General features: G+C 38.0%; 1 protein-coding gene across 1 annotated transcript in view; it reads right to left on the reverse strand.

The window, feature by feature from the left end:
* Positions 1-2772: 2772 nt before the first annotated feature.
* The window catches only part of LOC105811013 (protein FAM104B-like), a 12533-nt gene continuing 1951 nt past the window's right edge, over positions 2773-13354 (reverse strand). Inside the window, exons 2-3 of the mRNA XM_012645095.1 lie at positions 10288-10387; positions 2773-3049 (exon numbers count right to left, since the gene is read on the reverse strand). Of these exons, the coding sequence (XP_012500549.1) occupies positions 2822-3049; positions 10288-10387 (328 nt within the window). The 3' untranslated portion in view covers positions 2773-2821. The remainder of the gene's footprint in view (positions 3050-10287; positions 10388-13354) is intronic.

Consider the following 13354-nt stretch of genomic DNA (forward strand, 5'->3'; position numbering starts at 1 on the left):
ACACACACACACACACACACACACACACACACACAAACTTGGCTTTTTTTCTGAGTATAGATAGTCCACTTTTGAGTTCAATTGTCTGTGATCACTCAGCCTGGATGCCAGATGTCAGGTCCTATAAAAATGCCCAATTAGTAGCCATCTCCAGCTCCAGCTCTGAGGGTCAACCTGGTCATCACTATAAAAGCAGCTTGATAACAGAAGAAAGGTGGCCTGTTCCCAAGAGGAAGAGATCAGGTGTTCAGCCCTGGCACCGCTGCTTGGCCACTGTGTGCTTTCAGCAAATTAGTAACCCCTCTCGATTGCTTCCCAATCAGATGAGGTCATGTGGATGACTCACTGTCAGCCTCCCTCTTCTCTACTGTGAAATGGAGAGCCCACACCACACTTACCTCGGGGGTTACTGTCAGAAATTCACCTGGTGGGCTCGCATTTAAGGGCAGTTCCTCTCCCCAAGCACCATCCCCACCTCACCCTTGGTGAAGCATTCCACCTTGATTTATATTCTCTTCAGTCACATTTCTAAGACAGAATCCAATCTCATCTCTTGATTTAACCTGGCTCCCCTTCTGCAAGCTCCTAGTTTTTGAAAAAAATCCAGAGAAGTCTCTTTTTCCTTCTCCTGATATTCCTTGAAAAGACTTGTCCTTCACAACGGAGATACTTAGCTTTGAGGGGCTGGGTTCCTTCCTTGCCGTGAAGTACTGAGTTTTATTTCAGAACCAAAGGACATAAACTGGTTTATCCATGAGTAGGTTTAGAGAGTCTGCAGAAGACAGGATGGAGATCACATGTTGTACTTACTGACCACCCTGGACCAAGATCGTACTTATCTCAAAAAACATAATGTTTTGTCATAATGATAGTTTCATCTTTCATATCTTTAAGTGGGTGGGGAATGAAAGGAAATTTGATTTCTCAGTTTCTCAATGACTCTGTGTTGGTAATATACACTTTGTTTCAGTAGGATGCCTGCAGGATTCTTCTTGGGTATGTCTGAGTCATGTTATGTACATGTGGTTTGAGGGTTCAAGCACCTTGTCTTCCTTAGCATTTGATCGTTCACTTTATTGTTACGGGGAATGGTAGCCAGGTATCTTTTCTCTAGCGTCTGCCATAAAGCCCTTTAGAATTCAAATTTGTTCTTGTCAACAGCTGGTATTCCAACTTTGGAAACACTGGCCATAGGAAAAAATGTTCTTACTCAAACTGCCTAATTGAGAAATAATTGACCCATGCCTACCTGCCTCCTAAGTTTGGGGATAGTGGTGCTGTGACGTTTTCCCCATAACACTAAAATTCCTGTACAAGTACCTGATCTTAAAATTCTATACATACTAAAGGAAACAATCATGGAAGTGAGGTGAATGGGCGCACGTGTGTTTTCTCCTTTTTCTGGGATAGTTTTCATTTTCGAATGTTGGAAAAGACATAAAATTTCATTCTTCTTTCAGTCAACATGTAACTTTATGTCTTTTCCAAATCTTGCCAAATGTCACAAAGCTCTCTGTAGAGCTAGCCATGGTTCTCAGACCTGCTAGTCTGTCCTTTGTGGACTTCGCAGTATAGGGAAGAGAGAATGTGAGCAGGCAGGAGAGGACTGTTAGACTCTAAGGCACCTTCCTTTCAATCTAGTGGCAAGTTGTGCCCCTCGTGTGCTCCAGGACAGACAACCTGATGCATCCTGGTTCCTTCTTCACACAGCTCAGCACAGAGGAAGCAGGCACAACTATGAAATCACTATTAAAATCTGGTTGGCTCTTCGGTGTGACTAAAACATGGTGACACATCCATCTCCAAATAAACTATACTGCTTGTTTCTTCTAACGTCATCTCAGCTCACTGCTTGTAAGCCACACTAATCTTTGCAATTTTAATGATGGAAGCTGGCCTCCTAATCTCTGTGAAAGGGTCCTTGTTGCATAAAGTGGACAGTTGGTCGACACAGTCCCACAATTCCTATTATTTCAGACATCAATTCTAATAGCTTACACTTTATTGGCATCAACTCTAGCCATAACAGATGGAATTGTACGTGAGACTACATAGGCCATTGATGTAATAAATTTGTCTTTACGACAAAACGCTATCATGTACTTCTTCTCTGATGGAATTGTGTAGTGCTTTCTACTAAGTCTAAAGAACACACTCTGAAGGATTAATGATACAGGAGGTATCTGAGGATACAAGAGGCTTAGAAACATTCTCCCTGGAAATACAAAGCTTGGAGAGAGGTTTTCACATTCACAGAGTAAACTAGGGCCAATTGTTCCCATGACAACTAGAGAGCAATTTCAACAGAACTTCTCCCTTCTGAGTGGGGGTATGATAGTTCTTTGGGTGCAAGAGTGAAAGTAATTTTCTTATACTTTGGAATACTAACTGAGAAGTTTTGGGGTGTGGTTTTTTTTTTTTTTTTTTGGTCTGCTGTTTGTGTTTATGAAAATCACATACTCTTTGCCAGCCTACTGAATTTTTAAAAATGAAGACTTGCATTGTAAAAAGATGTTTGACATGGAGTTTCTAATTCACAGATTAGGAAATTAATCTGAATCAGACTTACTATGGATTCAGCGCACTCATGAGGTTTCCTCATATTGCTACCTTAATGTGAACTGGACACCCAACTTGAACACAATCCCATAAAAATTTCTTCACAGCCCCTTTGAAATTGCAACAGTGCAGCCCAACCTCAAGTAAACAATTGCCCATTCGCCGGTTATTTAACATATGGACTGAAAGCCAACAGACTTTTGCATGTATGCACTTGCTTTTATAAACAAATTTTAGGTTGGAATAAGGAGCTCCTAGTTCATTACGCTGGAGATTGTCCTCGCTGCCGTAGGCTATTGAAGTGAGCCTCCTTCAAGATCTGGTTGATGCGGGAGTAAGGACCTTGGCACAGTGCATATTCCTCATGCCAGAACTGAGGGTTATTCCCGCTGGGTTCGGTAACGATCTGGTTTACGTTGCTTGCTGGTCCACTTGCTCTCTCTGGGCTGTTAACACTGCTGCTGCTCCTTTCATTACTACTGCTTGAAGGCTGGAAGGAGAAAGACAGAAGGAGGATTCCTGTTGTGCTATTATGATATTTCTCCCACTTGCCTTGGAGAATAGCAGCATCAAACTCAATACTAGGCTTACCGGTTTACAAAGAACAGCCACTTAGGAGAGTTCATTCTATCCTCACAACAAACCTCTAATTACATTGGAATTAATAGCCCCCATTTTACAGCCGAGGAAACAACATCACTGATTTGTCCAAAGTCACATAGCTAGGAAGTGGCAGATGAGGATTCAAACACAGGCCTTCTAATTCCAAAGCCCTTCACACATCCTCTGCTCCTGCTTATACCATTTATTCCAATAACTGCATCAGAGAAGTAAGTTCTCATCCTCCACGGGAAAGCACCAAATAACGCTATGGGACGCAGTAAAATAATAACCATAAAAATAAGATGTATTTTTGGTACAAGTTAAAATAAACTTAACAAATTTTTAGATACATACATTTATGCATACATACATGTATACAGACATATATGCACATGAATAATGATTTTGTACTTACGTTCTGATAGTTGACATATATCATCCTCCTATATCAATTCAAGACTACACATATATCCTGAAAGGCATTTGACAAACTTTTTATCAAAGTTATATGTTAATTACTTGCATTTTTGATGACTAGCATTCATTGTTCTTTCATATTTACGCATTTGGTAGAATATGTGTGTGTGTTTGCACTTAAGAATTTTTTTTCACACAAATAATCTGATTTATTGAACTTATTTCCTTCAGCTAGATAAAGTAGTTGAGTCAGTAGAAGATGGTAGACACCCTATCCTCTGCATGGGTCTTTTTTTTTTTCTGTTACTCCACAATCCATAATTCATTATTATTATTTTTACTTTTAATTCAGGATATTATGGGGGTACAAACATTTTGGTTAATGAAATGCGTTTGCCTCGCCCAAGCCAGGGCTACAAGCATGTCCTTCCCCCATACGGTGTGCCCTATTTCCATTAGCTGTGGGTTTACCTCCTCACCCCCTCCGCCCCCTCCACCCCTCACCCCCTCCCACCTGACCGGCACCCAGTGAGTATTACTACCATGTGAGCACCTTAGTATTGATCATTTAGTTGCAATTGGATGGTGAGTACATGTGGTGCATGCTTGTCCATCCTTGTGATAGAATTTATTTTTTCATTGAACTTACATGACTCAGAGTCTTTGTCATGTTGGAGAAGCTACTTAGCGTTCTCTGAAAGGAGTCCTTTTCAAGCATTCCCCATCTTGCAATGTTAGGTTTCTCAAAGGAAAATGTGATGGTGAGGACTCTCATCTAAATTACAGTATTTGACACTGTCAGTATTAACTTTCTTTCCAGAGGTAACATTAAAAAGTCTTAAACCAAGAAGGGTCATAGTCCATAGGTCATTTGGAGCCACTCAGCTTAGGTCCCAGACTACACTGTCCACAGATACCAAATGACAACCTTTGTTCCTCTTTATCCAATTGAAAATACATATTAAAAGAACTGTCCATGAGATAGGAGGGATCAAATGAAGTCAGATGTGAGAGTTATCAGCAACAGCAATCAAATTGACTTAAGGATTAAATGGCAAGGCCAACTCAAACAGAAAATTCAAAAAAGTTATTTTCCTAGGCCTGAGGGTAAAACTCTAGAACCTCCACTATCACAGACCAGTGAAGTTATGAATATTCAAAACGCTATTAAGCTATTACATTGGGTAAGAAACCGACCACACACAACTTTCTTTCCTGTTAGTTGGCTTTCCTTATCATTTTTTTTTTGTTAAAGGTACTGTCTGAAAAATTAGGTAAGAAGTAGAAATCATTTCTGATGTATTAAATTTTCATCTCAAATGATAACATATCCATTTTACACTATAATGTAACACTAGAGTGATGACATGCTGTGAAAAGGTATAGTACATTAAAATTCACAGGCTAAAACGGATTTCTTCAGAATAATTATGAAGAAAAAAAAACAGGTCTACCTCTAATTTCCGGTTCATTTAGAACGTTTTTTTAATTCAATTGTGTAGAGACATATATAAAATGTTCATTAACACATTGTTTATACTATCAGCTCTTTTTTCATAGCTGAAAACCAGAAATAACTAAATGTTTAAAAACAAGGAAGTGGGTAAATTATAGTCCATCCACTCATACAGTATCTCATCTGCCATTAACAGTTATGATATATTTGTAAATATACTGATAAATACAGATGCCTTTGACATCATTTGAAAAGGTTACAAATCAGTGTGTACAGATTTTCAAATGGTTTTAAAATGTTTCTGTTTAATGTGTCAACACCTATCCATATTTGTATATGTGTGTGTGTGTGTGGGGGGGGTGCGTGTGGGGGGGGAGTTGGGACTTTAAATCATTTTGTTTTTACTTTTATTTTTATATCTTCACTTCCTAACTCATCTGCTACAAACATATTTCTTTTGTGAAAAAGAAACATTTTACTCGTATGTAAGTAAACTAAAGAATGCTACTAGAAGACCAAGTAAAATCTCCTGCTTTTGAATTCAGTTACCACTGACTTCAAACAGATTTAAACTGTGATGCCATAAATGAGATTTTAGGAAGAGTGTTTAGCATCCTCTACCCTACCAAAGACCGTCTACAAAGTCATATACACTAGTATTTTCTAGGCCAATAACGCTGTTTAACGAATAAACATAATTTATATCATGCAACGCAGGCTTTGTCACGCTTCCCCTTCTGCATGTACTTCACGTGCGATATCCCACTTAGTAATTGTTTTATCATTAGATTGATTGGGAGGAAAAGTTTGCTTCTTGACGGTGTATGGCTTTGACACTTGAAACTGCTATCTTAGCCCAGCCAGAAGCATTTACCCTACTACACTTAATCTTAGAAAGATAGCAAATTCTATTACCAGAGCATAAATGAGATTTTTAAATGCTTCAGGATTGAGAAAGACCCCTAATATATAAATCCTTTTCATCACTCTCCTGATTCCTCACAGAAACTTCTCATCAGAATGCTTACCCTTCCTGACAGTTACAAAGCTCATTCTTTGTTCTCTGAATTTTCAATGTAGGTTTAGTGCTGCTATATGGGCAAGGCAAATGAAGAACAGAAGCCCTTGCAAATTAACACACAGAGAAAAGTAAAATTACATTAATGAAGACTCAAGAAGGATATATCACTATGCAAAATTCACAGAGGTATTTCACAAAAATCCTGGAGTCCAAGTCTCTGTGAAAAGGCAGGATTTAGATTAGTTGGGTCATACTGAAATCTGCACACTTACCCCTTAACCAAAGAAGCTTGGAGGCCAGCAGAGATTCGCCATTATATATTTTATTTTGGAACAGGCATCAGGATCACCAGTGAGCCTTTCTGACTGCTTGACTCCCTTACACATGCCAGGACCCAACCTCTGAGAGGCTCTCAAGTGGCACAGGTTGTCCTGACCCCCAACCACTATCCACACAAATACATCCACGTCTCCTGTGAACAAGGAGGTGCTTTGTCTTTGCTACTTAGGGATTCGACAGGTAGTTCCTGAGCCTAGTCAAAAAGAACACGGTACTTTGAGAAGGACAGCATTGAGCTATCTGCAGTGACAAGATTGCAATACATTCAATGTAGCAGTGAATGCTGACTGGGGAGATAGGGGAGGCTCCTGAAAATGAAAGCCATCAGAACTAGGCCTTGGAGCATGGGAAGAATATTAATAGGAAGCGTGTGACAAATGGAGGGAACAAGAGCACACGAAGGCTGAAGAAGAGTTTTTGAGGAAACAAAGTTAGTGATATGATGCAGCTGGTGCTTCCCAGAGAAGAGTTAGTGGGAGACAAAATATGCAACAGAAGATATGTCTACATTATCAGGGGCCTAAATGGCATTCTAAGAAGTCTGTAGGAACAGGTACTTGAACATAAGATACATGCTCAGATCTACATTTAGGAAGATGATTCTAATAGATGAATGGGGCAGAATGAGAGCACAAAGACCACCTGGGAAATTTCGCAATGTATGAAGCAAGAGGCAATGCAGTCCCGAATTAGGATGGTGGAAACGGAAAGAATGGGATATACTTGATACACAGAGCAGTAGAACAGAAAAAACGTCAGTGAGAAAAGGACAGAGACACCTAAGTTGACCCCAAGCACTCAGGACAAATGGAGGGTGCTCAGTAAATGTTTGTTGATGAACTTACTAGCAAGTCTCAGATGTTCCCGACCTATGGTATAGCAGAGGAGTAGGTGGGGTTTAGTGAGTAGTTGCATGAAGGGAGGTGAGAAATAAAAGGCATTTAATACACATTACAGTTTGAATTCAGTGGGGAGAGAAAGGACACAGTACTTGAGAGAAAAATGAGGTAGACACAAGATTAGTTAGGGAGTGGAAAGAGCTCCTTACAGGCTAATGAAGGAAACAGTGGATAAATAGAAACCAAAGAGATGAGGAAGAATATTTATTATGGGATGTCTTCACAAAAACAAGCAGGAAATCGTGTGTCTGTTTATGACAGAGAATTATATAACTCTTCTTAATTGGAAAAGCAGATGAATCCAGTATTTTACCCTCTCAAGCCCCAGTTTTCCTCTCAACTCCATCCCCCTATGCCTGGAGCTTTTCACTTACGTGAACCTCAAGAGGAAAAAAAAAAAAAACTTCACCCCTAGTACACATTCCATCCCTGGAATAATAATGGGATGTTACTCTAAGGCACCTGCAAAACCTAGAGTAAGCAAAACAGATGATCCTAACCAAGTCCATTGAAGCACCTAAATTATGTGCTCCTAAAGTTCCAATGCACTTAAAATGGCAGGCCCACATTCCTTAATACCACTGAAACATTGTGGAATCATATGAACCATAAGATACCAAATTAATTAGGCTGTTGAATGACAACCACTTTCCATATTAGTCAGGCAATGATATTCATGTGTTAACTGTTCTGAGCTGAGGGGTAAATAATCTAAGCTCTCTGTAGCTCTCAGTTTCCCTCATAGATGACATTGGAGCGGACAGTGAGTTCTACGTTGTTTTCCAGCTCAAAAATTGAATGTATAATAGAATCTATACAAATGTAACAAAATCTACACAAATCCCCTTGTTTTGACTCAGTAAATGGCATTTGAATAAACAACAAAAACAAAAACAAACAAAAAAGATAATCTTCACCTGCAGAAAAATATTTGGGCAAGTTTTTCTGTAATTCATTATAACAACTGAGATTTTAGCGTTCAATTGCAATATGAAAGCGATTGGGATGCTTAGTACACACCAGGAGCAATGCTTGTGAAAATGCATGCAACAGGTTAGGCCATCTTTGGAAAAGCTTGTCCCTCCATTTTGAATGCATCTTTTAAGTATAAATAAGCTAATTTCAGAAGGTTCCCATTTTGCCATGGGGGTTTTTCCTTTTTTTTTTCTATTTGTATATATTTAAGGGGTACAATGCAGTTTTCTTACATGGATATACTGCAGTGTTGAATGCTGGCTTTTAGTGTAACCATCACCCGAACAATGTACAGTGTATCCCCATTTTGCCCTAGAGTTTGAAAACACATCTAGTGACCATTATTTTTTCAACAACCGTTTCATCCCAAAAAACGTCTTCCAAGCAGTTCTCTTACAATGTACATGATAAAAGATGATGAGAATGACCCCAAACTACTAAGAACCTAAGAGAAAAATGTTTTTCAAAAAATTTCATCAAATCTTCCAGTTGTCATCTGAACTGATACTAGTTAAAATAGTGACCAGACAAGGAAATAGTTCTTATTGGTTGAAAAAAATCAGGGATTCATAGAACTCTAACTTTCAACCTATATGGGGCCTCCTGGTTCGTTTTTCTCTCACTTATCTTAATTCTGCTAGAATTCTAGCATTAAGACATAAAATCTTTTTCTATTCTAGTAGGGAAGAGAAAAAGGCAGAGATCTGTTCCAGGTAAGCCACTTGTGTTTATATCTTCGTAATTTTTCACTCTCAATTTCTTATACTACTCAGTAATCTCAAAAATAAAATGAGTATTCCTGGCAGGTAAGACAGACTTATACAGAAATACTTGGGTCTTTGTGTCTGCACTTTCTATAAGTTTTATACCTATGAACTAGGGGAAAGATTCATAGGAAAAGTGGTGGTGTAATTTGTAAAAATGGAAGGTTGAAAGAAAACAGCAATACTCCTAGATGTGCAAAGATACCAAACAAAAAAGGCCAGCACCTAAGATAGCAAATTACATGAGTTAAATCTAGCTACATTTTACTCATCCAAGTAGCTGCCCAGGATCTTGGAACATGATCCCAGGAGGAGGACATGGACAGATAATCTTTTCACCTCGTGCTCAGAAATGGGAAAAATGAGCCATACTTAGTCATTTACTAACAGAAAAAACTTTATACCTCAATTTAAGCAGTATTATGCTAATGAATACAAATCAGTAAAGCAAAGTCCCTTGAAGTTAAAATTCAAGCTCCTTAGAAAGGTGGTTACCAGAGGCTGGGAAGGGAAGGGGAAAGGAGGGGATGAAGAGAAGTTGGTTAATGGGAATACAGTTAAATAGAAGGAATAAGTTCTAATATTCGATAGTACAGTAGAGAAATTATAGTTAACAGTATATAAATTTATTGTATATTTCAAAATAGCCAGAAGAAAAGAATTGGAATGTTTCAAACACAAAGAAAAGATAAATATTTGAAGTGCTGTATATCCTAATTACTTTGATTTGATTATTATGCATTATATGTAAGTATCAAAACATCATATGTACCCCTAAAATATATAAAACTATTATATATCAATTTAAAAATTTTAAAAATCAATTTCCTTTTCACAGACCATTAAAGCTTTGCAAAATCACTAGACTCTCCCAAGTTTACTTTCAGTTTTTTTTCAGTGAGAAATCAAGTATTGCCTTCTAGCTAATAACATCATCATGTACTTGAAAATATATTTTCTATCTAAAAATAAGGGGCATGAGATTATTTCCTGCTCCTATGAGTAGAGAAAAGTCTAGGACCTAATTCCTCCTGATCATGTTTAGCAAAGTTTTTCTGTGCTTCCTTTCCATCTTCTGTGCTATACTCTATATTATAGTTAAGAGCTCCAGCTCGAAAGCCACTGAAATTAAGTATGAATACTTTTATGAAGGTTTCTTGGAATAATACATTTTTTAACTGTGGAGCACAAATTGAATAATTTAGTGTAGGCAATGAATGGAATAGAGAGAGGTTATCTGACCATACTTCCTACCTCTGCATCCTGATAATCCTGAAAGACAGGGATTCTCTTACTCCTCTTGGACTGGGGGGAATGTTGGTTGCCTTCTTTATTGCCATTCCTTCTTTTTTTCCTGAAAATAAATTGCAAAGAGAAAGGAAAATATAGCAACCAACAATTGATCTCTTAGACCTTTAAATTGTAAACCAGTGGCAACATATATATTTGAGATCTCATATGACAAAATATGCCACTGTCCACTACCCCAAGAGATTGAAAGTCACAAGTACCCAGTCACTGGGCATAAAGAGGAAAAATGTAATACAGGAACTCTAAGGAAAGTCAAGGTGTAAATTCCACTTCTAGAAATAAGCTTCACAAGTATCCCAAGAATGGAAAAACAACCACCACATGTACTCACCATCAAATTGGTATTAACTGATCAACACATAAGTGTACATATAAGAATAACATCTATTGGATGTCGGGCAGGGGGGAGGAGGGGACGGGTATTTGCATACACAAAGAGTGCAATGCACACCATCCAAGGGACTCGGACTTGGGGGGGAGTGGGGAGGCAAGGGCAACATACATAACCTAAATATCTGTACCCGCATAATATGCTGAAATAAAAAAAAAAGAAATAAGCTTCACAATTTCAAATAACCTTTGGAAATAAAGTAAGAACAGAAAGAATTTAATGGCTAAGTTTTCAAAATCTACCTAATTAGGTTCACCATCTTCATTACAATTCCAGGTTAAGTGATTTTTAACCCATTCCATAAGATAACACTTAAGACAGGCATGTCTGCTAGTGTCTATTTAAAGTCCTTATGCAAGTGGTGTACAAACACTGAAGAGACATTTCTTGTGTGTTGTTAGATAATTACTGTTGCTATACCAGCTAGTATTATGACATAGTAGTTACTTCACTAGACTGTCATCATGAGATTGTGGCTGATTATTTCCTTCAAGCATTTTTTCTCAAAAATGTTTTCAATGATTAGAAAGATTACATCTTCAGTCCCAAGTCACCTCTCAATAAGTAATCAGATTTGCTGTGTTTGACATAATTCTCACAGCACCCTATTATTGATCAGACATTCTCTCCAGCCATCTACTTAGAGATTACTTTTGAGTTTTTGGTACTCCTAAGAATGGCTTAGTCCACTCATTTTTATAATTTCATTACTTTTCAATCTAATTCTCATCTCTGGAAGACTGAGTAGTGATCATGTAGGCCAGTGATTTCAAATTCTTTGTTAAATTAAGCTACATTCTTAAAAGAAAAAAAAACCAATGCATAATAGAAAAAGGAGGAAGTTCCTGTACTGGGAACAGGGTCCTTTAAACATACTCTTCCCTGGATCTGCCTGCCTGTGCCACCCACTAACATAGCTTGACCTCTCTTCTTGAAATGGAAGAAAGATCAGTACCAGAGAAGCACAGTGACTCAGACAGTAAAATAAGTAAGGCTGGAAGAGCTTGGACTGAAAGGAAAGTTCTCTTTAGCTTTGGCCCAAGGCCCTCTATGAAAGCCTTCGGGAAGTAAAAATTAGTGAAGAACTACATGTCCAAATCAAAAAATATCTTTATGATAAAGAAGTTGCCAGTAATAAATGAATTAGATAATTTATGTACAGTACTCTTTAAAGGGAAACTTTTTTTTGTAGGAAATGTGACTTTTTTTTCTGGATGTGTGAGGCATGCCAAAGCAGTTTCAGCAGTTTTAGTTGGACTTGGGGAGAGGAAGACCTTCGCAGTCAGATCAGGCTTGCTTCATACATACTGTTTATTGTCAAATGGCCATGTCCCTAATTCCAATACTATGTTGGTAATTTGGCCCCTAAATTCACATTCATTGTATTTTTCTATGTTGTAAGCTCCTTATCTCATGATCCAAATCAATGCAGCAGGCTAGACTGACTCGCTTTTTACCAGTGGACTAAATAACATTAGGAGCCTTCCAGAATCTCAGTTCTATGAATTGACTTGATCCAGGGCAGGGTCCTTGTGGAAAGACAGACAACATACTGACCAAATATACATGATCGAAACACTGAGCAACAATAATAGACCCACAATATCTACTGAGGAAACTCTATGCTCTTATACATCCTACTCAAGCGTCAATGAGATTATTACGGAGTGAAGGAAAGAGCTTTGAACATGGAAAGATCTGGGCTCTGTCCTGAGTCTGTCAGGAACCAGCTAAATGGCCTTCATTGTCGACTGAACTGGCTGAAGCCAGTAAAATTGACTTTTTGTTTTTTTTTAAGTTTCTTTTCCTTATGTCTTCATTTATTTTTTTTTAATTCAGGATATTATGGGGGTACATTTTGGTTACATGAAATGCCAGGGCTACAAGTGTGTCTTTCCCCCATACAGTGTGCCCCATTTCCATTAGTTGTGGGTTTGCCCCTCCACCCCCCCCACCTGATTGGCACCCAATGAGTATTACTACCATGTGAGCACCTTAGTGTTGATCAGTTAGTACCAATTTGATGGTGAATACATGTTTTAACGACATAGACAAATACTGACTACAAAATGCCAAATTAAAAAAACTCATATATCAATTTAAAAATTTTAAAAATCAATTTCCTTTTCACAGACCATTAAAGCTTTGCAAAATCACTAGACTCTCCCAAGTTTACTTTCAGTTTTTTTTCAGTGAGAAATCAAGTATTGCCTTCTAGCTAATAACATCATCATGTACTTGAAAATATATTTTCTATCTAAAAATAAGGGGCATGAGATTATTTCCTGCTCCTATGAGTAGAGAAAAGTCTAGGACCTAATTCCTCCTGATCATGTTTAGCAAAGTTTTTCTGTGCTTCCTTTCCATCTTCTGTGCTATACTCTATATTATAGTTAAGAGCTCCAGCTCGAAAGCCACTGAAATTAAGTATGAATACTTTTATGAAGGTTTCTTGGAATAATACATTTTTTAACTGTGGAGCACAAATTGAATAATTTAGTGTAGGCAATGAATGGAATAGAGAGAGGTTATCTGACCATACTTCCTACCTCTGCATCCTGATAATCCTGAAAGACAGGGATTCTCTTACTCCTCTTGGACTGGGGGGAATGTTGGTTG

Source organism: Propithecus coquereli, unplaced genomic scaffold (genome assembly GCF_000956105.1).
Source record: "Propithecus coquereli isolate 6110/MARCELLA unplaced genomic scaffold, Pcoq_1.0 Scaffold2255, whole genome shotgun sequence".
Classification (NCBI taxonomy): Eukaryota; Metazoa; Chordata; class Mammalia; order Primates; family Indriidae; genus Propithecus; species Propithecus coquereli.